General features: G+C 47.3%; 1 protein-coding gene and 2 non-coding genes across 4 annotated transcripts in view; all 3 read left to right on the top strand.

Annotated features, from left to right (window-relative positions):
• Positions 1-895: 895 nt before the first annotated feature.
• arid4a (AT-rich interactive domain 4A) overlaps positions 896-21,886 on the top strand; it is a 37,515-nt gene continuing 16,524 nt past the window's right edge. The window contains exons 1-17 of one of the 2 annotated variants that reach the window (XM_072699333.1): positions 896-917; positions 1,890-1,950; positions 2,935-3,045; positions 5,169-5,234; positions 5,665-5,755; positions 8,346-8,425; positions 8,576-8,670; positions 8,830-8,962; positions 9,187-9,266; positions 9,494-9,570; positions 9,657-9,808; positions 11,860-11,932; positions 13,583-13,677; positions 15,498-15,595; positions 15,678-16,149; positions 16,352-16,617; positions 20,629-20,811. In XM_072699333.1, coding sequence (XP_072555434.1) covers positions 1,945-1,950; positions 2,935-3,045; positions 5,169-5,234; positions 5,665-5,755; positions 8,346-8,425; positions 8,576-8,670; positions 8,830-8,962; positions 9,187-9,266; positions 9,494-9,570; positions 9,657-9,808; positions 11,860-11,932; positions 13,583-13,677; positions 15,498-15,595; positions 15,678-16,149; positions 16,352-16,617; positions 20,629-20,811 — 2,078 coding nt within the window. In that variant the 5' untranslated portion in view covers positions 896-917; positions 1,890-1,944. Of the gene's footprint in view, positions 918-1,022; positions 1,175-1,888; positions 1,951-2,934; positions 3,046-5,168; positions 5,235-5,664; positions 5,756-8,345; positions 8,426-8,575; positions 8,671-8,829; positions 8,963-9,186; positions 9,267-9,493; positions 9,571-9,656; positions 9,809-11,859; positions 11,933-13,582; positions 13,678-15,497; positions 15,596-15,677; positions 16,150-16,351; positions 16,618-20,628; positions 20,812-21,886 lie in introns of those variants that run through there. The other variant, XM_023840293.2, reaches the window with a different exon arrangement.
• On the top strand, positions 11,317-11,399 carry LOC111858490 (small nucleolar RNA SNORD53/SNORD92). The gene has a single exon (XR_002841593.1). It is a non-coding gene; the product is annotated as a small nucleolar RNA SNORD53/SNORD92 (small nucleolar RNA).
• Positions 14,772-14,854, top strand: LOC111858492 (small nucleolar RNA SNORD53/SNORD92). The gene has a single exon (XR_002841594.1). It is a non-coding gene; the product is annotated as a small nucleolar RNA SNORD53/SNORD92 (small nucleolar RNA).

Here is a 21,886-nt window from a genome sequence, read left to right as displayed (position 1 = left end):
TTCCTACGTGTTAAGTTAGTTTTTATTTTTCTTAAGACACCCAAGAGGCCGTGCTAAGCAGCTTACTCGCAGTAACTTCAATCACGTTTCCTACAGTAAGGCTGTTTATTTTTTCCACGCCCCCATCTGCTTCCGGTTACGTCGTCGTCGAAACAACTGTGACGTTGTGAAGAATTAGAAGAGACGCCATTGCTCTCTAGACAGCCTTCATTTGACCTTTTTATAACAATTTCTTTTTAAGACTATTGTGTACTACGAAGCGCCACGGATCACGTTAATCTACATCCTTTGTGTAAAACCTCCGAAATAGTGAACACGACCAAGTACAAGAATGTTAAGAATCGACGTTAACCCACCTTTAATAATGCGCCCTTCTTTCTCTTTACCTCTGCCCCGAAATGGAAAATAATCACTAACAAAATGGCGAAAGGAGATCATCAGCAAGACATGCGCAGTATGATGCTCCATACATGCTTTCGCAAATTTGCACTTGCGCATAATGACACTCCAGATAGCCGCTTCGGTCTCAATGTATTAAATTTAGCCAATGGCTAAATTCAGGAGGGCAAGCTCTGAATTTGTTTAGCCAATGGCTGGAAAACGGAGCCCAACACCGGATGAAGGAAGACCAATCGCATTTTGAAGACGGAATGCCTTATTGTAAAGAAGATCTACGGTAAAACCCAATAAGCATAGGCCCTTCAGAGCGCCGCTTTTATATAAGCCAATCACATGATGGAAATCTGTAGGGCCTATAGAAATTACGATATTTGGCAACCAATCCCAACTCTTAAACACATTCACTACTGCTGCCGCAGCCAATTGGGTTTCGAGAAACACTGCCTCGGCTCAACAGCTTGTTATTTCGTTTATTGCTTTGCAAACCTGGCAAGTGGAGAATAGTCTCGTCGCTGTATGTAAGTATAGCTGCGGATATTTCACAAAAAATAGGTAACCGTTAACATTCGTTATTTAAGACGCTTCAGTGTGTCATCGGTCTGTACTTTGGCGGGGTGACGGCCGGTGGTTAAGTGTGCGCTTTGTAGTTTTTGAAGGGAAGGGAAGAGATGGGTGAGGAATTGAATGGCAGGGGCCAGTCGGCTTGTTTTTGCGGCGAAATGCGCCTTTTGTAGATCACTTTAATAAATAATGAATTCGCGCCAGTTACTTTACGGTGAGTCCGTCAGTCGGCGCGTTTCCAGCGAAAACGGAGCTGGGAGCTGAGCTCGGCCAGCTATGGGAACAGCTCGGCGTTTTAAATCGCCACAGCGAGGGATACTCGGTGAGCTAGTTAGCTGGCTAACTTGGTAGCTTAGCTACAGTTCTTCCGTTCCCACTCCTCCCCCACCCCCCTCTCACCGAGACCGCCCGATCTTTTCTCCGCGGCGGCGTTATTAGACCGTTTCGCAGAAACTTTTCGGCGTCAGGGAGACGCGGCGCCCCTCCTCGCCTGCCCCGGGAGCCGTGTGCGTGTTTGCTAGGCGGGCTGCGCTTTAGCCTGCTATTGACACGGTGCGACGCCGAGGGCGCAATGATGGCGACGTGACACGGTCGGGATCGGGGAGCGAAGCGGGAAGGAGCGACTCGCAGCCCTCCTGGTATCTCTTAGCCCCCCGCAGCTTCATGCCAAACACCGTCACACAAAAATGTCACTTTCCCCGCAATTTAAAATGGCATAAAAAACAGTTTCGCGGAAAACTGACTGGGATTGCCTGCTGAAGCGTTTCTTTTTTTGTTAATCTATCGAGTAAGGGGGAGTTGAGCCGAGCTGCAGAAGAATGCGTTAAAGTATCCAGCATGCCTTTTATCTTTTTGTATCGATTACGTGCTGCTGAATAAAAATTTCGTTTTTTCGATAGATCTCATACCCCTTTTTCTGTCTCCCCAGTTTTTTTTCAGCAGTCATAAACCATTCGACCTGGAATCCCTCAAATAGCCTCCACGATGAAGGTAAGTGACTTTACCTTGCGGGAGATGCAGGCGACGCCTCCCCACCGGCCTGTCGTCGCCCGGCAGCTAGCTCTCATAGCCCTGATGGCTAGCCAGTTAGCCGCACACGTGTCCTCTTGCCCCGCGATCACAGCGTGCGGTTTAACATGTCCCTCTAGCTCCAGACACAGTGTACCGCTGCTATTTTATAAACAGCAACCAGATCTGCTTGCTCGTAGCTGTAGCAAATGCGAGATAGCTTTGCTTATCGTCAGGGGAGTCGACCCCGTTCTGTAAAGCTGGCGCGTCGTCTTTGTGTCTGCATGACGACCGCTCCAAGTCACACTGCTTTTGCTTAAAGATGTAGCACTGATGACATTTGTTGATGCATTTGGTAACTTTTAGGCCTTTAATACCAGCCAGGCCAAAGCATAAACGTGAAAACCGACAGAACTGTAGATCAGCCTTTCACCGCTCCCCACCTTGTGCCAATGTTTCCAAATGGCCCCTATTGAAGGAACGGAATCTTATGTGGGGTATCTGACCTCCCCATTAGGCTGCAGCAGTTTAAGATCCCAGTCTACCTTGTACACTAAGGTTCACTGAATGCTGCATTGCTCTTAACCTTGTCATGTGCTCTGGCCTGTCAGTTGGCTGCTGTCCCACCCACCTTTGATAATTATGAGATGAAAGTCTGAATATTTGCTGCTTTGGGGAAATAGCTGTTGATAACCACTCCAAAACTCCAGTAATGCAAGACAAATTTTGCAATGTTTAATATTAAGAATTACATTTTCAGTTGCAGTGGTGTGTAACAGGAATGTATCAGGAACTTGTCCTTGTTCCCTGCAGCTTATGGTCACTGTGCTTTTTTTCTTTCTGAATTTGTGGCATGTTGAGCACATTAGAAACTTGTCAGTTACTTTATAGCACACCGTTTTTATTAGAGGATGGTTTCTTTCCTTTTTTTTTTTTTAAAATGGTTGCCTTTCCTTGCCGTTTCAGGCAGCGGATGAGCCTGCCTATTTGACAGTGGGGACGGACGTGAGCGCTAAGTACCGGGGTGCCTTCTGTGAGGCAAAAATCAAGAATGTGAAGAGGATGGTCAAAGTGAAGGTGAGAATCTCTCAGACGTCACAGAACTGGCAGGCCGTATCCTGCTGGTGCAGGGGTCTCCAACCTCATGTACACTGAGAGCTACTTCTATACAAAAAATAATCCGGTCAGCTGTGTGTTTACTTGATCATGTCAGCTGAGGGAGTAAACTCTGTCGCTCATCCTTGTCGTCAGACACACACTGAAACGTATGGTACTACCTCAGTGTACATGTTTATAAGCAAAATAAACAACAGATATTAACAACGTAATTGATCCTATTTCTGAAAATGGGTTCTGCGACCTACTCATTGGCTCCCTTCTGGTGGGCGATGTACTGGTGACCGACTTGCTCGAAAGTGACGTGTAATTCAGGGACAGGTACTTTAGCACAGGGTTAACTTCTGTAACTTTTGGTAATATCTGTGATCTTAAAGTTGTTTGCTTTTTTTTAACCTTGCTATTGATACTTTTACTAAATTACTTTTACTACATTATCAGCCTTCCTTAATAAGCTGAAGCTTACAGCTCTGTCTTATGTCCTGAGACAGCCTTTGCACCCCCCACCTTATGATGTCTGTGTATATATGACTGTCTGTTACCTTCAGCCTTACTTGTCAAGCAAGGAACTGCATGTTACGATTCCTTCCACGTTAATATGACATTGCAGTTTGAACAGGATAAGTCTTCGCAAACAGCATCATTTTTAAAGTGTGAGTGTCGTAGATGATGCAAGTACACTTTTTGATTGGAACAAATGCTCAGATGTTGAATGTTCGTGTCCTTGGCCATTTTAAGAGGGGCTCTGGTTAATGAAAAGTAACATTGAAAGCTGTAGCTAGTGAACTGGATGTATTTTTAGTCATTTCTAAAAATACTAGAATGCCAGGAATAAGCAAACTACGATTCAAACAGTGTGGCAGCAGGTGATATTGTGAAGCATTGTTTGATTTTTGAGGTGACAGCATTTTATCTGAAACTGAATTTTTTATATTCTGATGGTGAATATATTCTGAAAGGCAGCCATGTTTGCATTACCTGTGGTTTTGAGTTAATTTCTTGAGTTTTCTCTGCCTCTTGCACTTAAGGAATTCTTTTTGGTCACGCAGTATAGGAAAGAGCATGTTGAAAGCAGATACTGCTGTCTTCTGGTGGCTTGTATGCCCATTTGGTCTGGTTTCACACGGGATCTGTACGGTGGAGGGGCCGGTCATGCCAGCAGCGTCAGGCGACTGGTGTTGGAAGCTGCTGAATCCCCGGCAGATACGTTCTCGAGGCGTCAGTGTTGCCATGCGGCGCCACATGAGAATCCCAGCCCAGTAGGTGCTTTCTGTAACTCCTCCCCCTTACAGCATTAATTTCTGTGCAGTGTGTGAGGAGTTGACTGCTTTCAGAGCACCGTTTACATGGGCCTCAGTCACTGTACTGTCTCATAGTTGCTTTATATTGAAATCTCTTGGGATTCCTGTCTGTGGCACAGTCCAGTGTGTTGCAGCTGCACTCCTGTAGGCCAGCCCGGTCACTGCGACAGCATTCTCTGGTGATGTGACATTGTCACAGTTGTCTTGAAGCGTGCAGGTCGCCTTGCTGGAGCCATGTGCAGAGCCAGCACGCACACCTGTTCCAGTGGGTGGTGTCCGCTCGGTATCTCCCTCCCGTCCCTGGTTCAGAGCGACCTGGCTCTGCTTTTTGTGCTCGCGTAGGTGTGTGTCTCGCGAGCTTTATCGGAACAAGCCTTTACGCTCCTCACTGCTCTCTTCCCTCACCACGTCATGGAGATTGACAGACGCCGCACGTCAGTCATCATTAGGCAGAATACTGAAGTCCTTTATAGCGCGCTTTGGGGGTCATTGTTGGGTGGGGACGAGCCGCATGCTGCTGTGTCTGTCAGCGGGAGTTCTCGTAGCCCTGAGTGGGTGGGCTTCTGCGTGACGACAGAGCAGGCTGTGACCATGTGATGGTCTGGATAGACCGCCAGGGGGGCTGTGACAACCAGCCAGGGGCTCCCAGACTGCTCTGAGTAGCCGTGACTTCATGTAGAAGCTCTCTGCAAGCTTATCAGTAAGTGCAGGGCCTGTGTGTTACACAACCACATTAATTCACCTTGACTGAGCCCCCCGCTTTCTCTGCCTCTTTCCTTTAAGGTGGTGCTTAAGGGAGACAGCACCTCGCACATCGTCCAGGACGATCAGGTTAAAGGACCCCTCAGGGTAAGAGCAGTACTTCTTGAACTATAACTTTCAGACTTCATCAACAAGATATCGGCATTAAATGTGCAATTAGCATGGATGTTCCCTAATGTTTCTCTTTACTTGTTCTGTGTACTAATGGTTTGATGTAATGGATCATTTTGTCCCGTTTTGAGGTCTGCGATTTCTTGTCTTCATTGACATGTTACTGTTTTTTTCTGAAGTCAAATGTAATTAATATTTTGTTTACTCAACAGAGTAACTCCAGAGGTATTTATGGAGTCTGGGCTTCTCATAGTTCTCTTAGTCTCTGGGCATCACTTGTGTGAATGGATTGAAGTTCTTGTTATCACAGAAGAACCAGAGTGATTTGTATGAACTTTTGGGAGGCGGGGCACCGCTCCGTGTTTCTCCAGGTTATGCTCACAGGTAGGCCTCTCCTCCTCTGCAGGTCGGCTCCACGGTGGAGGTGAAGAACCCAGAAGGTGGGCTTAGTGAGGGGGTCATTAGCAAGCTCACGGACGCCAGCTGGTACACTGTGGGTAAGCCACCTTCCGGTTAACGTGACGCTTTTCACAGGCACAGTGTCGCAATTAGTTCTGAATCCAGCAGCAATTATGCTAGCAGCTTGCTTCTGTGAAAACAAATCCCCAAACAGAATGACAGCGTACTGGATGCTTTAATTGCAGGTTAGCTGTTATATTTGCTTAAAGTCACTTCATGACTTTGGGTTATTTTTTTTCTGATGTGTTTGATGGATATAGTTGGCTCTGGTTATAGTTGACATTAAGTAGATGTTTGGTGCTGATTTAAAAGTGGCGTCCAGCCTGAATTTGAGAAACTGGTTTCTGGTGATCGACATGCTAGCATGCAGGTGTTTTTCTGTGACGGCAGTAAGTAATAGCAGAAATGGTCTGGATGCAGCCTCTTCAGGCAGGGAGCCGCTGCTGGGAGTGATTGCCGTTTCACATCGGCTGTTGGGCATCTTCAGGAAGTTTGCGTCAGAGGACATGGCAGGGGTGCGATGGGGGGGTGGTTTTTCTTCTTACAGCTTCTCAGGTCACATGCTTTTTACCCACACTGTTTGTGGCCCCTGAACACTCAGCCCTGAACACGTACCAGCATTTGCACATTTATGGCCCCCTGTGGCCAAAAACTAAATCTGCCCCCCAGAGTCTGGCCTGGCCTGGCTGCAGTGGGCCACTGGGCAGCTGCAATAGTGGATGGGCCTGACTGGTGTTTCCTCACACTTGGATGCTGAATAGGGAATGTGAGTGCTGGGGGGGGGGGGGTTTGCACCCCATTGGCCATCCAGCTCGACCGCTGGATGCACGCAGCTTGCCGTGAGCTGGAATGCACGTGGCGCAGAAGGGCCAGCAAGGCATCTAGCAGCAGTCGTCTATTTTTAGGAGGCTGGGACAACGGTGGATTGCAGCAGGCAGTATTTAATACAAGGGGGAGTAAGAGAAGACAAAGGCGAGCGAGACAGGGGTGTGTGGTTGCAGCTCTCATGCACACTCAAGAAGGTAGCAGGCAGTTTGAGGTAGGTTAGATTTGCAGGAGAGTGCACTGAACTGTACGTGTTCCCCGCCGCTGGTACTAATTGAATTATTGGTGTTTTTGGGGCAGAAATAGTACAGATTGTAAGAACTGTTTTGTGACGTGAACTGCTTTTATAACAAAACCAGAGTGAGTCTCCATCCCTTCAGATTCCCGGGATCTGTTCTGCATGACCTCAAACAGACGTGTGCAGGGGATGAAAGGTCAGCAGATAGCCTGGACACTAGCAACGTGTCTCCGTTAATGAAACTTTAACTGCTGCGCTCTCTTCACTCCGAGTTAGTTAGTTTGGCTCTGGAGCCAGCTGCGGTTGTCTGGTTTTGGACGGTTCTTGTCAAGTTTGTCCAGGTCATAGGTCCTGGCATCTCCTGTAACTGATCGTCTTCTGTTTTAAGAAAATGGGAGAAGTCTTGTGCAGGAGAGATTTTACAGGCAAATTCAGTCAAACCTTATGCTTCTGTCAGACAAGTGCAGCAGAAAGGTGGGGGGCGAAGGCTCCCCTGTGTTGTGGCTCCACTGGTCCTGTTAAAGTTGGTTAAACAGGCAGCTATCCTTCCACTTAATGTTTGTTTGCACTCCAGAAAAGATTGATAGAGGATGCAAAATCCACATTGTAATAGTGTGGCAGGAAAGGCATTTTTCCAGATGCTGCAGAGCTTCTCCGCCTTGGTCTTCATCTCTGTTCTCCATGTCTGGAAGGACAGTCTGATTGCAGGCCGCTACTATAGCAGTGCAGTCATTATTTACTCTGCTCGTTATCTGTGTGCCTTCATAATGGGTGACTTATTTACTCTGTGCTGTACATGTATGCTTTCATATTGCAGCCCCTGTGTAACATGAGGCGGCTTTCCTTTATGTAAGTTAATAAGTTAATATCTTGGTTAAATGACAGCCAGCTCACATTTGCCTTAGCATGACCCCTGGAGAGTCTCTTTGTGCTGATTTTCTACATCCTCCGCCTTCGTCTTAATTTTGGTCAGTGCATCAAAGACCCACTTTTCCCGATGTAAGGACAGTAAGTTGTGCCTCCCTGAGAGCTGACAGGGCTGTGGGGTGCTGTGGCACAGGACCCCCATTCACTCCCAGACTGCATGTTACTGTCCCACTTCTGATATGAAGTATAGGATTCTTGCGTTCTGTGAAGGTATTTATTAAGAAACCTTAACACTGACATGTCCCTTCATACATGGCTCTGCTCTACCCCCCTGGTAAGTGGAGGTAGCTGGACTTTCTGTAAAAGGCTCCTCATGAGATCGACTTCCTCCCCTTGCGTTTATGCTCATGACAGGCTGCAGAGCCCCCCGTCGATCACATTGCCCCCCCCTCCTTTTCAGCCACCACACAGTCGGCTTGTAAAGGTACTCTCTGCTGCCAAAGACGTGGTTCTGGCTGCAGCATATGCAGTGTGCCCAGTTATCCACTGTAAACCGTGATAAGCTCGTTTGCCTTCTGCTTTTTGGCATTTCGCTGGGTGCCCCCGGCTCCTGTTAAAGGCCGAGCAGGCCCGGCCCCAGCTCGGCCCAGCCTTTAACCCCCCCCCCCCCCCCCCCATTATTCTTTCTCTGCACTCAGTGTTCGATGATGGCGACGAGAAGACGCTGCGGCGGACGTCGCTGTGCCTGAAGGGCGAGAGGCATTTTGCTGAGAGCGAGGTACTGAGCACCGTACATGCTCTATGCACCGTACATGCTCTATGCACCGTACATGCTCTATGCACCGTACATGCTCTATGCACATGGCTGCTCTGTGAAGACCTACAGGTGCATATTAACCTCCCACCTTCACCCCCCCCCTCACCTCAGACTTTGGACCAGCTCCCCCTCACCAACCCAGAGCACTTTGGCACTCCTGTTATTGGGAAGAAGACAAACCGTGGGAGGAGGTCCTCGCTGCCCATGTGAGTGTCGCACCCCACCCCCATAACCCCCCCCCCGTTTCCGGAGCTTTCTGCCCGTGGAAGCACTTGCTAGGTGTAGTGTGTGTGTGTGTGTGTGTGTGTGTGTGTGTGTGTGTGTAACCAGCCTGATGCACTGCTTTCTTAACGCTGCCTCCCCAGCGCCGAGGATGAGAGGGAGTCTTCATCCAGCGAAGAGGAGGATGAGGACAGGCGGCGGCTAAACGACGACCTGCTGGGGAAGGTGGCCTGCGTGCAGGCGGGTGCGGAGCGGGCCATGTGGTACCTCGGCCTGGTCAGTCTACTCCGCCCTTTTGGAAAAATTCCTCAGTACTGATGACTTGCTTTCATGTATGGGTACATTTGTAGTTACATTGCTTTTTTGTGTTTAATAGCTAGCAAAGGGTGCAATGAACTTGGAACATGTTCCCATGTTTTTATATGGGAGGAATGGGGAAACTACATCGCTGCATTGCTGGGTATTGGTTTATAACTGGCTTTTTCCCCCATTTTGCTTAGGTGATATCACCCAGCTGCAATGATGACCTGACAGTCAGAAAGGACCAATGTTTGGTGCGCTCCTTTGCAGACTCTAAATTGTGAGTTTCCCCTCTGAATTGGTCACGGGGTGACAGAGCCCCTGCATTCTGTCATTGACCGCTTCTCTAGTGTGCCGAGTCGAGCCTTTTTCAGCTCGTCAAAGTCAACAGCCTGTAGAGGCGTCTGTTTGCTAATGCTGGGTGGCTGATCAGGAACATTGTTTTGGTTTGATGGGGGGAGGAGCTTTGCTTATTTAATTTTAATTTTTTATACTTCCTCTTTTCAGCTACACAGTAGCAAGAAAAGAAATCCGCGTACTGACCACAGACAACATCTCCAAGTTGGAGTTCTCTAGCAAAAAAGGCAAGTCTTCGTGTGGGGGTTCCTCCGCTGGATCTGACCTCTGGTCGCGTCTGGAGCGGCTCCTGACCTGGCTCTCCCCCTCCCAGGATTTGACGAAGCTGCGCTTTTCCTGAAAGCCAAGACCATACCTGCGAGCTGGAAGATGGACATGAGTGAGATTTTGGAGTCGTCCAGTAGCGACGACGAGGATGGGGAGGAAAAGGACAGTGACGAAGATGAAAAAGTGGAGGAAGAAGAGGTAGGACAGGCTGTTTTTCCACAGGGTGGTCAAAGTGGTTCAGTGTTGATTTTTAAAAATGTATTTATTTTTAATCGTGGATTAGGGGCCGACGGTATTGATGAAAGCTCCAGTTTATCCTCCTCTGTTGGGGAAATACTGCTGGGAAAAACACTGCTGTTTTATGATTTGTCTTTCGCTGCTATGCATGACACTGGTGTGTTATTTAATGGGTGACTGTCTGGGTAACTTCAGGGAATCTGGATGGTATCTTGATTTGTAAAGGTGGCCCGGTGTCCATTAGGCTGCTGAATTTAAATTTAAATGCATCTTCTACTCAGAGCTCACAGATGTTCTCCGGCATGGTTCCTGAAGGGTTCTGTGCATGCTTTCAGCACTTTCGATTCTCATTCACTCCGTCGTGTGGTTCCGACCAGGGCAAATTTGCTGGAGTGCATCTGCACGTGCAGCCCGAATCCCTTTCAGAAGGCCTCATCCTTTGATGGCTTCTGAGCGTGTCCTGCTCGCGTCTTGTGGTTGAGCCCGATGGGGAGCATTAGCGTGCAGGGAAAAGCCCCAGCTTCCGAGAACAACAATGGAGATCATTCTTCCTGCTTCCAGAGCCGAAGCCAATGGCCAGCAGAGTGGCTTGTGACGTCGTCCCCATAGCAACCCCCAGCTTCCTCTCCATTGAGTGTGGGTTGTGTAGTCTGGCTCGGTGCCCAGGGTGGGGGGGGGGGCACAGCCTGATCCCTGTCCTCATGTTTCCCTCTGCGTTGTACCACACAAATGGTCTCTGCTTAGTTCCTGAATTTTTTCTTAAACTCACTTTGTGAAGCTCTGATCTAGAAGTCAGCTGTGTTTAGTTTTGGTTTTTCTTTATATGGTTCTGCTGGATTTTTTCAGATGCGAGCGTTTTGCTAACCAGCAAATGACATGGGGCTCTCCAGAGCACAGATTGTTGTGGCATTCAGAACTATTTGGGGGGGGCGGGGGTTCTGACTGTTTTTTTGCTCTTCGTTTTAGTCTAGTTCTAATTTCACGTCTCTGTTTACAAAATGAAGCATCCCTGCCTTTTTAGTTGTATACCCACCATAGGAAGTTTGTAGGTCAGGAATGCGTCCTGCTTAATTAATAGTCCAGAAGAAGATGGCAGCTTTGCTTTAGCTTTGTTGCACGTATCACATTCTCCTTACTGGCCCTATTTTCCGTGAACTCATTACACATGCTTTGCATCAGGATTTCCTCTTGCTTTAAAGTAAAATACTATCTTCAGCTGAATTAGTTGTGCCTTATTCCCACTAGTGACTATTTTACATCCCTGTATTGGAGTTGAGGTTAATGTGTGTGCAGTTCTTCTGTATTCATAGTCTATAATTAGTCCTGGAGGCCTCATGGACATAACCATGACATTATGCTGACAGCTTTGCTAGTGGTAAAATGCTGATGTGAGCAGGGAGCCCTTTGCCCCTGCCCCTGGGATATTTGTTTAGTATTTGGGTTTCTGCAGGAAGGAGCCTTAATATGGGTTGATGTGATGATGCCTGAGAATGGTTTCGCACACTGGACTGAAGTGCCTGTGATGTCATACTTCTCTTGGCTATCTGATCAGCTCCTGGCTGCGGCGTGACTTAGCGTTCCCCAGACAGGGAGCGAGCCCTAACGTCTGCGTGCCGTGTTTTGTTTTGCCTGAGCACAGTAAAGTAAAGGAGAAGCTTGAGTATATGGCAGGGTTCTGTTGGACTGCCAGAGTCCAGAAGTATCGCTGGGAGAGCGACTTCTCCCCCTCGCCTGGCGAGCTGGGCGCTCCCTGTCACACTGCGCACTGTATGTGTGGCTCATGTATATATTACATTGTGGGAACCAAATACAGTGAGAACTTAAATAAACTCAAAATCTAACTGCAGTCAGAAAACTAAAAATGCCAAAAGGTCTTGTATTATGTTTGGTTAAGGTTAGGGCTGGGTAGGGGTTAAGGTTGTCATTGTTTATTAGAGTTTTTCCCATGGAAATGGAGAGTTCCCACAAAGATATGTATATAAACGTACGTGTGTGTGTGTGTACTCCCGCAGCCGGAAGAGGAACCAGACCCTGAGGAGCGGGACCACTTCCTGCAGCAGCTTTACAAGTTCATGGAGGACAGAGGTGAGGCGTAATCCCTGATCTTTAGCACCCTACCTAAGGAGGGTGGAACTGCTTGGAGCACTTTTTTTTTTTCCCTTTTTCAAATAAGTTATATACACACACACACACACTCATCAGTTTACATGCTTGTCACAGCTATGTATGTCATGGCAGTATTGCACCTACAGTGATTTCCACAACTTTTTTGTGGTATGGAATGATTGTACACCATACATCTTTATCTAAATTTGAATTTGTGGGTTTTCTGAAACCAGCACGGTCAAAATTATACATATAGGGTCAATAGTGTATGTGCAGCAGGTGTAATTTGGTTGAATGTCCCTTGGCATGTTTCTCCTTGATCAGATGCGTTTGGTACCCATCAATAAGCTTCTGGGAGAGTTCTGCTCGGATATTTGACTTGGACATTCGCTCTCGTTGGCTGAATTGGTAGAGTTCAACCAAATTTGTTGGTTTCTTGCACTGACCTGACTTTGTAGCTCAATCCCTGTTCTTTCTGTAGGTTTGAGGTTAGGACTTGGGAATGATATTCCAAACGCTTAATGTTAGCCTGGCTTTGATTTGTGTTTCGGGTGTTTGTCCAAGTTAGGGTCAGTTGTGTCCAAGTTTCTGCCTTATGGCTGATGATTTGAGGCCTCAGCATGGTGCTGCTGATACACCATGCGGAACAATTCATACAGTGATCTTGGGGTTGAATGACTCACCACCTCCTCCAGACGTACCTCTGGTCATTGTGGCCGAACAGCTCAGTCTTTATCTCATCTGAAGATATTCCCCCAGAAGACGTGCTTTTTGTCTGTGATCACCCATAATCTTAAGGTGTCGCTTTTGGAGTTTGCTCTTCTTTCTTGGATGGCAGCCTCTCTCCCTATGGTGACATAACACTTGCTTGACTGGGCAATGTCTCTGGTGTTCGAGCAGCTTCAGTCCATGGCAGACCTGTTTCTTGGTGGTTCTTGTATTGTTTCTGTCCACCCAGGCCAGCTTTCTCTCAGCTCAGGGTGACAGTTTGGGTGTTCAGACCTGAGCAAAGTGACTACAGCTCCAAATGACTTACTGTAATAATATACTTACTAACAGTTGTTTTAATCTGATTTCGGAATCTGAAGTTCAGAAATGGCTCTGAGACGCATTGAAGTACTGCTAAATGTGATCCTCTTTTCACATCAGCACGCAGCTCCTTGAGCTTTCACATTGTGATGTGTGTTGGTCCATGCAATGAGTGCTGTCAAACGAGACCTCTTTATGGTGACAGAGAAGCTGTTGGCTGTAGGAAATCTGCATCAGTAACAGGCAGTTAGGTGGCCTGGGGACCAAGTTGAAAGACATTTTGGAGCTTTGAGCACCACTAAATGAATAGTCTTAGTAGCTGTATGTGCATTTCCGACCCTGTATGTGTAATTTTGACCCTGTGAGGGTTTCAGAAAATCCACAGTATATAAACTTCTGTGCTAAAGGTGGCTGTGTGAGGGTACTTTGTCAGTCAAATCATTCTGCCACCAAAAAAGTTCTGGAAATTATTGAATGCTCACTACTAGCATGGCATGCATGTCTGTAGCGCAAGTGTATGTAAACATGACCACCACTGCAGATGCAAACTGACCCCAATGTGCCTATTCTGTGTGATTCCCCTCTGCCCCTCCCCTGCAGGGACACCAATTAACAAGCCCCCCGTTCTGGGTTACAAGGATCTGAACCTTTTCAAGCTCTTCAGGCTGGTTTACCACCAAGGCGGCTGTGACAGCGTGAGTCCCATCATTCACACCCATGTCAGCTGTCTTTGTCAAGTCTGTGTGACAATTCACATTTTCCATTTTGATTCATTCAGGTTTGTAAACATTGTGCTAAGTTTACTGTACATGACTTTCAGTGTCGTCAGATAGCTGTATTGTTCACGCTACACAACGATCTTGTAATCGGGACTCTTGAAAGCGACGTAGTTTGCTCGTTACATGACTGGTCAGCGACTTGGGAGGGTCACACTACAAGATCTTTCACCAGGAGGAATCCCTGACTAAACTTTCTGGCCTCCGAACTGCACTTTGTCATGAAAACACACGTGAGAAGTGACACAGGGAAATAACGCTATGCATAAGACATATTTAGGCTGTTAGATATGAGTCTGACGTATCATGTCTATGAAGAATCCGAAGTTGGGCAAATTGGCACTGCATTGCTGAGCAGAGCGAATACCGATTTGCCTCTGATCCGGAGCTTTCTATCGGCGGTCTCCAAAAACTGTCGGCAAGCATACAATATGAGATAAAGTTGTGTAGCGTGAACTTGGCACGGTACATTCTCTATCCACAGCTCGGCACATTTTTAGGCTCTGTTTATATGCTGAACACAGTAACCCCCCCCCCAACATCCTCGAAGGTCCTCGAGGTTAGGAAAGCAATGTGATCCAGATGACATGATCCAACCTGTTCCCTCTTTCCAGTCGGTGGGACCTGCCTACAAGGATCGTGGCTTTGTGTGGCTGTTGAAATTTGGACCTTGGAGAAAACAAGAGTACTCCATCTCAAACCTGTCTGTCGTATTAGTGTTCTTAGCTGCCGCAACATTTGGCTAACAGTGCAAACCATCAGTGAGGCGTGACTGTCCTGCGTTACTGTGCTGGCAACGCTGTTGTCTCACTGCTGAAGAGTCACATTGCAGAAATGTTTCAGTGAGGGCTGTGTTTAGCATAAGTTTGTGTCTGACTCCCCAAACTAATAGATAAAATCTTTATAGAATAGATTACATCATTACAGCTCCGCAGGCCTTCACAGGGAGCACTGTCGTCTCACCTGCCCTCGGGATTCCAGCTTAGTGTTTGGGTTTCTGCAGGAAGGAGCCTGTGATGTGATGATACCTGAGAATGGTTTCGCACACTGGACTGAAGTGCCTGTGATGTCACGCTTCTCTTGGCTATCTGATCGGCTCCTAAACTGCTGCTGGCTGGCCTGCCCTTGGTGGCGTAACGGCTGAAATACTGTCACACGTAGCGCAGACATGACGATGCTGTTATTTGGTGCTCTTGGGGTCTGCTGGGCTTGACTAGCTGTGCTCCCCCCGCACTGGGAATCCGGGGAGGAATCTGCTCAGGCTAACACTTCAGATGTGACTTGTGATAACTGTCCTGGGCCAGTGCTCACCATACAAAAACTGTCTAGAGTGAACATGAAATGTGCTGAAAAACTGTCCTGAATCAGAGAAAATACATTTCTTTAAACACATGCAACAACAAATATAAAATTAGTTGCTTTCAGCTCTAATCTCTTGTAGCAGAAGTTGTTTTAGTTTGTTAGATGTTACCAGCACTGAATTATGCATGATGATTTCAGTGTTATTTCAGGACAAAATGCCCATTTGCTTGTCATTCTTTTGCCTTGCGAAACAGAATGTTTGGTAGCCGTGATGTACAAGTCCTCCGCCGGGTTTCTCCTCACCCTGTATCTCGCACTCTCATTGGCTGTAGCCTTGTTGTCATGGCATGGTTGCCATTTGCTTTGGTTTTGTTGAGCGTGATCAGTGAGGTTTCCGTGAGCATTAAGTGCATGTCCTGATGCCTGCCTGCCTGCAGATCGAAAGTGGTGCTGTGTGGAAGCAGATCTACATGGACCTCGGGATCCCTGTCCTCAACTCCGCTGCCTCTTACAATGTGAAGACGGCTTACAGGAAGTAAGTGGACTGACGGTGTGCCGACCACTGCCACCCCCAGCCTTGCACCTCCTTCCCAGCTGATCCCTCCCCTGCTTCCCAGGTACCTGTATGGCTTTGAGGAGTACTGCCGCTCTGCCTGCATCCAGTTCCGGACTATCCACCACAACGACCCCCGCCCCCCTGCCCCGGTGGAGAACAAGGTGGAGACCATGGTGGAGACCAAGGTGGAGACCATGATGGAGAACAAGGTGGAGACCATGATGGAGAACAAGGTGGAGACCATGGTGGAGAACAAGGTGGAGACCATGGGGGAGACCATGGGGGAGAACAAGGTGGAGAACAAGGTGGAGACCATGGTGGAGAACAAGGTGGAGAACAAGGTGGAGACCATGGTGGAGAACAAGGTGGAGACCATGGTGGAGCCGGGTGATAGCGACGGGGTGCCAGGGGTGGGGAATGTGCCGGAGAGGGATGCCGAGCCGGAGCCAAGGGAGGAGAAGCCCCTGCTGGTTGAGGAGTCGTCGGGCAGTGAGAGCGACAAGGAAGAAGCCAAGGAGGGACGCTCCCACCGGGTGAGAGGGGCTGGGGGTGCGGGGAGGGCCGGGTGACATTGGTGGCTCCTTGGCCTCCTGTGAGGCGCCGCTGTATGGTGACATCGCACTTATGCGTGTGTAACTGCGCCAGCGGTCAGGAGGGAAATGGGCAAACTGTATGTAAAGTTAGACTGAGTCGCGTCTGTGCAGCACAGTGACAGCTCACTCCGCTCCATCCCAGGGGAGGCGAAAGACTGCCTCGGTGACCCCAGTCAAGCCAGAGGACAAGGAGCCCGTCGAAGAGGAGAAGGTTGAGGAAGACGAGGAGCAGCCCGAAGAGCTGGGGGACTTTGGGGAGCCGCCGGACGGGGCAGCCGACGACACCCCTTCCAGGGGGGCGAAGCCCGAGAGGCGGAGCCGGCGGCTGGAGGAGTCAGACAAGGAGTCGGACGAGGAGGAGCAGGAGGACGAGGATGATGATGCTGATCGGCTGCGTCCCAGGGAGAGGTATGCTGAAGAGCGCTGTGGCGTGACCGTGTGCTGGGTACTCAGTGCTGCCCTCTGTCTGTGTGTCTGACATCACTGTACCACCCCCCGGCGTGTTAAGGTACACAGCCACCTGTATAACCAGTATTACATGGGTACTGCATCGATGTAATTGTATTAAGTGATTAGGTCAGTTACACCAGTCAGATGGAGTGCAGTTAGATGCCACAGTGGTCACTGGAGCTCACTGGAGCTCTCTGCAGCTTCTCATCAGGGCCGCCGGCCCGCCAGGCAGGAGGAGTTACCAGGGTAACCGCACCCTGCCTCTTGCTGCTGGCAGGTGTCGGTGCAGGTGGGCCGTGGGACCCACTTCCCCCATGCTGCCGCCTACTGACTGATGGCCATGTGTTCGCTGAGCCGCCGGCCTCTGCTTTAGCTGCCACTCCAGCCTTAAGGGCTGACGCACATGTGTGGAGTGACACTGATATTTGATCACAAACTAATCAGAGGGCCTGCAGAGTGCAGTGGTTTGCATCTTCGTCAGATGTGCCCCCCACAGCACGCTGAGAATGATCAGCCTGTAATGGGATTTCCCTGTTTGTGTGGCGCCCGGCTCAGGTGCCCCTGTCACTGGTTTCCGATGGCACAGCTGTGTTGATGCTGTGGGACAGAGTGATTGTGCAGTTTGTCCGACTTTGTGCTGTTCAACATTAAAACTACCGTTTCCCATGCCAGTGACATTAGTGATCATAACGGCAGCAAATCTAACACTCTCAACCAAAAAAGTGGCTGTGCTGTCCTGAAATCGTAAAGTTGAAAAGTTTTTAAACGCCGTATGTATTAGGGCTGGGCTAGAGCTGCGCGATATGGCCTAAAAATAAAATGTCTGATTTTTTTCACAAAAAATCCGATTTCCGATTTTAATCGATTTTCCCCTCCCCTACTCAAAATCAAACTACAGATGACAAAAATGGTTCAAAACAAGTTTTAACTTTATTTAGCTTTTTTTTTTTACTTTAGGGTTAAAGTGCAATCTGACAAGCCATAAAAGATGCTTGTAAGTGAGATGGCAGACCACGCCATTGTAAACACTTTTAGAAACTTGTAAAGTTTTAGAAAGCTTTCTCTATAGCTTATTTTCAAACTGGCAACAACACAATACACCCTCAAACTTATAAATAAAAGTAATAAGTAATATTGTAATAAAATTGTGTGTGTTTTTTTCTATTATCATGTCAGCTTGGTATTAAGTAAATACTTTATGCCATTGGGCTTGACATAGTGCAAAAGAAAGCTTTTGAAAAATTGCCAGTGTTAAGAAAAATGAGGCACATACTTTGGTGTAAAACTTTTAGCATGTTAATGAATCCCAGCTTTTCCACAGTATGTATGGGCACCATGTCTTTTGCACTATACATCGCGACAGCGTTTGCTATCGTCTTCCATCGTGCCCGATTCTTATCATATGGCACACAGTTCGAAAATGTGTCAGGGACAGTTGCTTGCTTAACTTTGTTGTGCTGGTGCTGCGGCTATTTTCATTTCGCTGGGAGCGGCACTTCTCCCACTCTGCTGCGTGCCTCTGCTTTACATGCTAGAATAAATTAGTCGCGTTGCTTCCTTTGGTTGCAACAGTTTTTAAAGTCTTTGCAACGAGGACTTGTTTGGTCTGTGTCCGACCTCGCAAAACCGAACCAATTCCATATTACAGATGTAGCAGCACTTTTCTTGGGCACTAGTGCTACAGTGTTTGGGTGCGCTGTGCTAATTTACCCGTGAAGAACGGTGCGTCGCATTAGTTCCGCTTTTGGCACTCGTGTGTAAAAAAAGTAATAAAATCGGGCTGGGCGATATCATATCGATATTATATCGCACATGCACAATAATCACCAGGGTTTCAGATGACAGACGAAGCATTTGGCCGGATGCCAGCTTTTCGGTGAAATACGGACATTATGCCCATAATTTGGTAAGAGGATTAGTAGTATGGCTAAAATATTAATGAGATGCGTTTTGTGATACCCAAAAGTTAGTAATCTGTATAAACTTTGTTTCTTAAATTCGATTAGCGGAGCACCCCACATAATACTGTTTTGGTATACTACGGTTTGGTATACTACGGTTTGGTGTTCCTCAGTGCAATATGCACTGAAGTCGTGGTGAAGAAGAGCAGCCACCACATCTTTTAAAAGAGGAGATCTTGTGGATAAACAAGGTAAAAACACGTCGGCGGTGTGGTGGTACTTTTTGCAGTTCAAAGTCTGACACATTTATTAAACATAAGGATATGCCGTATTTATACTAATAATGACTTTTGGACGTCATACAAAGCCTCATTAATATTAGCCATACTACTAAATTGTGGGCGTAAATAAATGTCCATTTTTCACCGAAAAGCTGGCGCATGGCCAAATGCTTCATCTGTCATCTGAAGCCCTAGTGATTATTGCGCATGCGTGATATATCGATATTATATCGCCCAGTCCTAGTATGTATTATATAAAATGTTGGGGGGAAAAAAGTGGACGTAGTTGATTTCATGTTCATCAAAGTTTCCGCTTTTTAACAACTGTATAAAGTAATGTTATTTTCTATACAAATCAACTTGGGTGAAACACAATTTTAAAAATATATTCATTTTCAGGGTTTGCCAACTCATGCATCTGGCATAACACTTTCAGACTTTCACGCTCACGGCGCAAGTCTTACAGCAAATCTGTATTATTCCATTAAAAACCTAAAATTAGCTGCATCAAAGGCGTTGTGGTAGTTTGCAAACCCTACAGACTGTTTACAAGGTAATAAAACTGCTGCATACAAGTATGTACGGCTTGTCATTCTATTTGCGTTGTTACTCTGAGAAATGTAAGATGAATATGAGAATCATTACATGGCACATTTTGTCTTTTCGCAATAGTAAGACTTCCCATATTCTACTGTAATAGCAATTAAAGTGATCAGTTCTTTTGGTATTTATATTAAAACAAGGCTTTTATTACTGTTGTGGGATTATTGAAACCAATACTAAAATCAATGGGCACTAAAATATGACACAAACATGACTGTATTATGGCTTTCATGGCTTTTTTGGGGTGCCGGTTTCTCCGCTGCTGTGCGGATTACTGACTCTCCCATTGTTTTCTTGATGGGTGAGCGGTATTCTAATACGATGGCCCATTGACAAAAATGAAAGGTGTGATATGTCAAAGTACCTCGCTGGTGGTGTTTAAAGGATGTCCCATGCCCTGCATCCTTAACGTTTACTATGTGGGGAAAATGACTGAAGTCTCATTTCATCTGTGTGATTAGCAGCAATTACACACACATTAAATTCAACCTGCAATTCTCCATCAGGTTGCACCTAGACTGCAGGCTCACATGTGCGTTTCAGTATTTAACATTCACAAATGAGCTGCTCCCTTTTGTTCGGAGAGATGACTAGTACAGTGCATGATGAGCTTGGTTTCTTGTTTCCTCGCAGCGCTAGCTTGCTGCTGCTCGTCAGCCCGCAGACGCGACGTTTGCCCTGCTAGGAGTGCCGTGTGATAGGAGGACCAGGTGCCTTAAATGAGTGTCATGTTGCATGTTGTGCTGGGCAGGCGGGCCGGCATACGGGCACTATAAGGCCTGCAGATGTACGGCTGGCATAAAGAGGCGCGTCTTTGTACGGTGTCCTTACAGCACAGGACCCGCTGCCATCTGTATTTATATGAATAATCGTTGCAGAGTTGTGTTTTGGTAAATGGCGGCTGCTCTCAGCAGGGTAGACCTTATTGTCCTACTTTTCTGTGCCTTTGGTGTCATATTTTAATTGCCTGTTTTGGGATTATTGTTGAGTCAGGAAGAGGCTCATTCAGATGTGATGCCGCCGGTGGCGGCTCCGTCCGGCGTGTCTCTGCTGCCTGTCTGCCGCTCTCCCCCCTGCCAGCGCGCCGGCTTGCTGTGGCCCGCAGGCTCAGAAGGCATCATGCCCTTCTAACGCTCCTCTGAGTGGCGCCCCCCTTCTGAACCAAGCCTCTCGCTCCTTCCCAGGGACGAGAGGGAGGTCGATGAAGATGGTGATGAAGATCCGGAGCACTCGCTCACCGGGACCAAGGTCAGGGTCAAATACGGCCGGGGCAAGACGCAGAAGATCTATGAGGCCAACATCAAGAACACGGAGATGGACGACGGGGAGGTGCTGTACCTGGTGCATTACTACGGCTGGAATGTCAGGTAAGCGGGGGGGGGGCAGGCGGCTGAACCCACAAGCTCGTGTGACACACTCACTCTATAGCAGGCAGGCATCCATTCTGTTTGTTACATTGATATGGCAGGCACTTTATCCAAAGTGACGTACAAATGAGAGAGCAGGGGCCCCTGGTGCTTGGGGCCCCTGGGGTTAAGGGCTTTACTCAGGGGCCCTGCAGCAGGGTCCTCTGACTTTTCAAAAGTATTAGCCATTGTGGTTAACTACTGGAGTCTCCTTAGCCACACATAAAATGAAAAATCACTCTCACGCTGGAAGTGGGACTGTTCTACACATGCAGAAAGGTTACATTTATGTGGCCGTGATGCTGTGGGTGTTTTTCCACCGCACCAGATACCGAACTTTTGGTACGTTCTCAAACGTCTGGTATCTTGTGCATAAAAACTGCTACCGGTGCCAAATGACATCACAACGTCAGGCACATACAATTCTAACATCGCTAGGCAGCTATATTAAGGCTTTTTCTGTACGGACATTTTAGCACGGTGATTAAAATTTCACAAAAATATTTTCGGTCTGTTACTGTCATAGGAAAAAAAACTTGGCAAGTTTTGCAATTTTAATTATTCCTCTTATAACTTATGTTTAAAAATCAGTTTAAAGTTTACGTCCACTGCTTTTGCATGAACGCTGCATACATTCTCAGAAGATCATAATCATTTTCATCCTTGCCATTCAGACAGTTTGTGACAAACTTATGAACTTTTTTCTAAGTACCCCAATATTTATTACAACAAAATCACATCGCTAGGACAGCACGCTATATGCATGCTGTATTAGAGTTTTCAACACAATACTTAATGTCTTGTCATGCAATCCAAATCTTTTTGCTCTCTATGTCCTTATGATCAAATCAGTTTTTTTCCCTTTTGTTTATTGTTGTTTTCTGAGTTTGAAACACAATACAAACACCGCCTTGAACACAGTTAGAGGCAGGCTATTTGCATAACCAATCGACAAAGAAAGCCCCCCCGAGGTACTAAGGAAATACCCCAGCTGGTTTGGCACTTTCGGTGCTGGAGCTTTTGGTGCTGGTATTTT

This window comes from Paramormyrops kingsleyae, chromosome 14 (genome assembly GCF_048594095.1).
Source record: "Paramormyrops kingsleyae isolate MSU_618 chromosome 14, PKINGS_0.4, whole genome shotgun sequence".
NCBI lineage: Eukaryota > Metazoa > Chordata > Actinopteri > Osteoglossiformes > Mormyridae > Paramormyrops > Paramormyrops kingsleyae.
The sequence above is the reverse complement of the archived record's forward strand: the minus strand, read 5'-3'. Positions and strand labels throughout refer to the sequence as shown.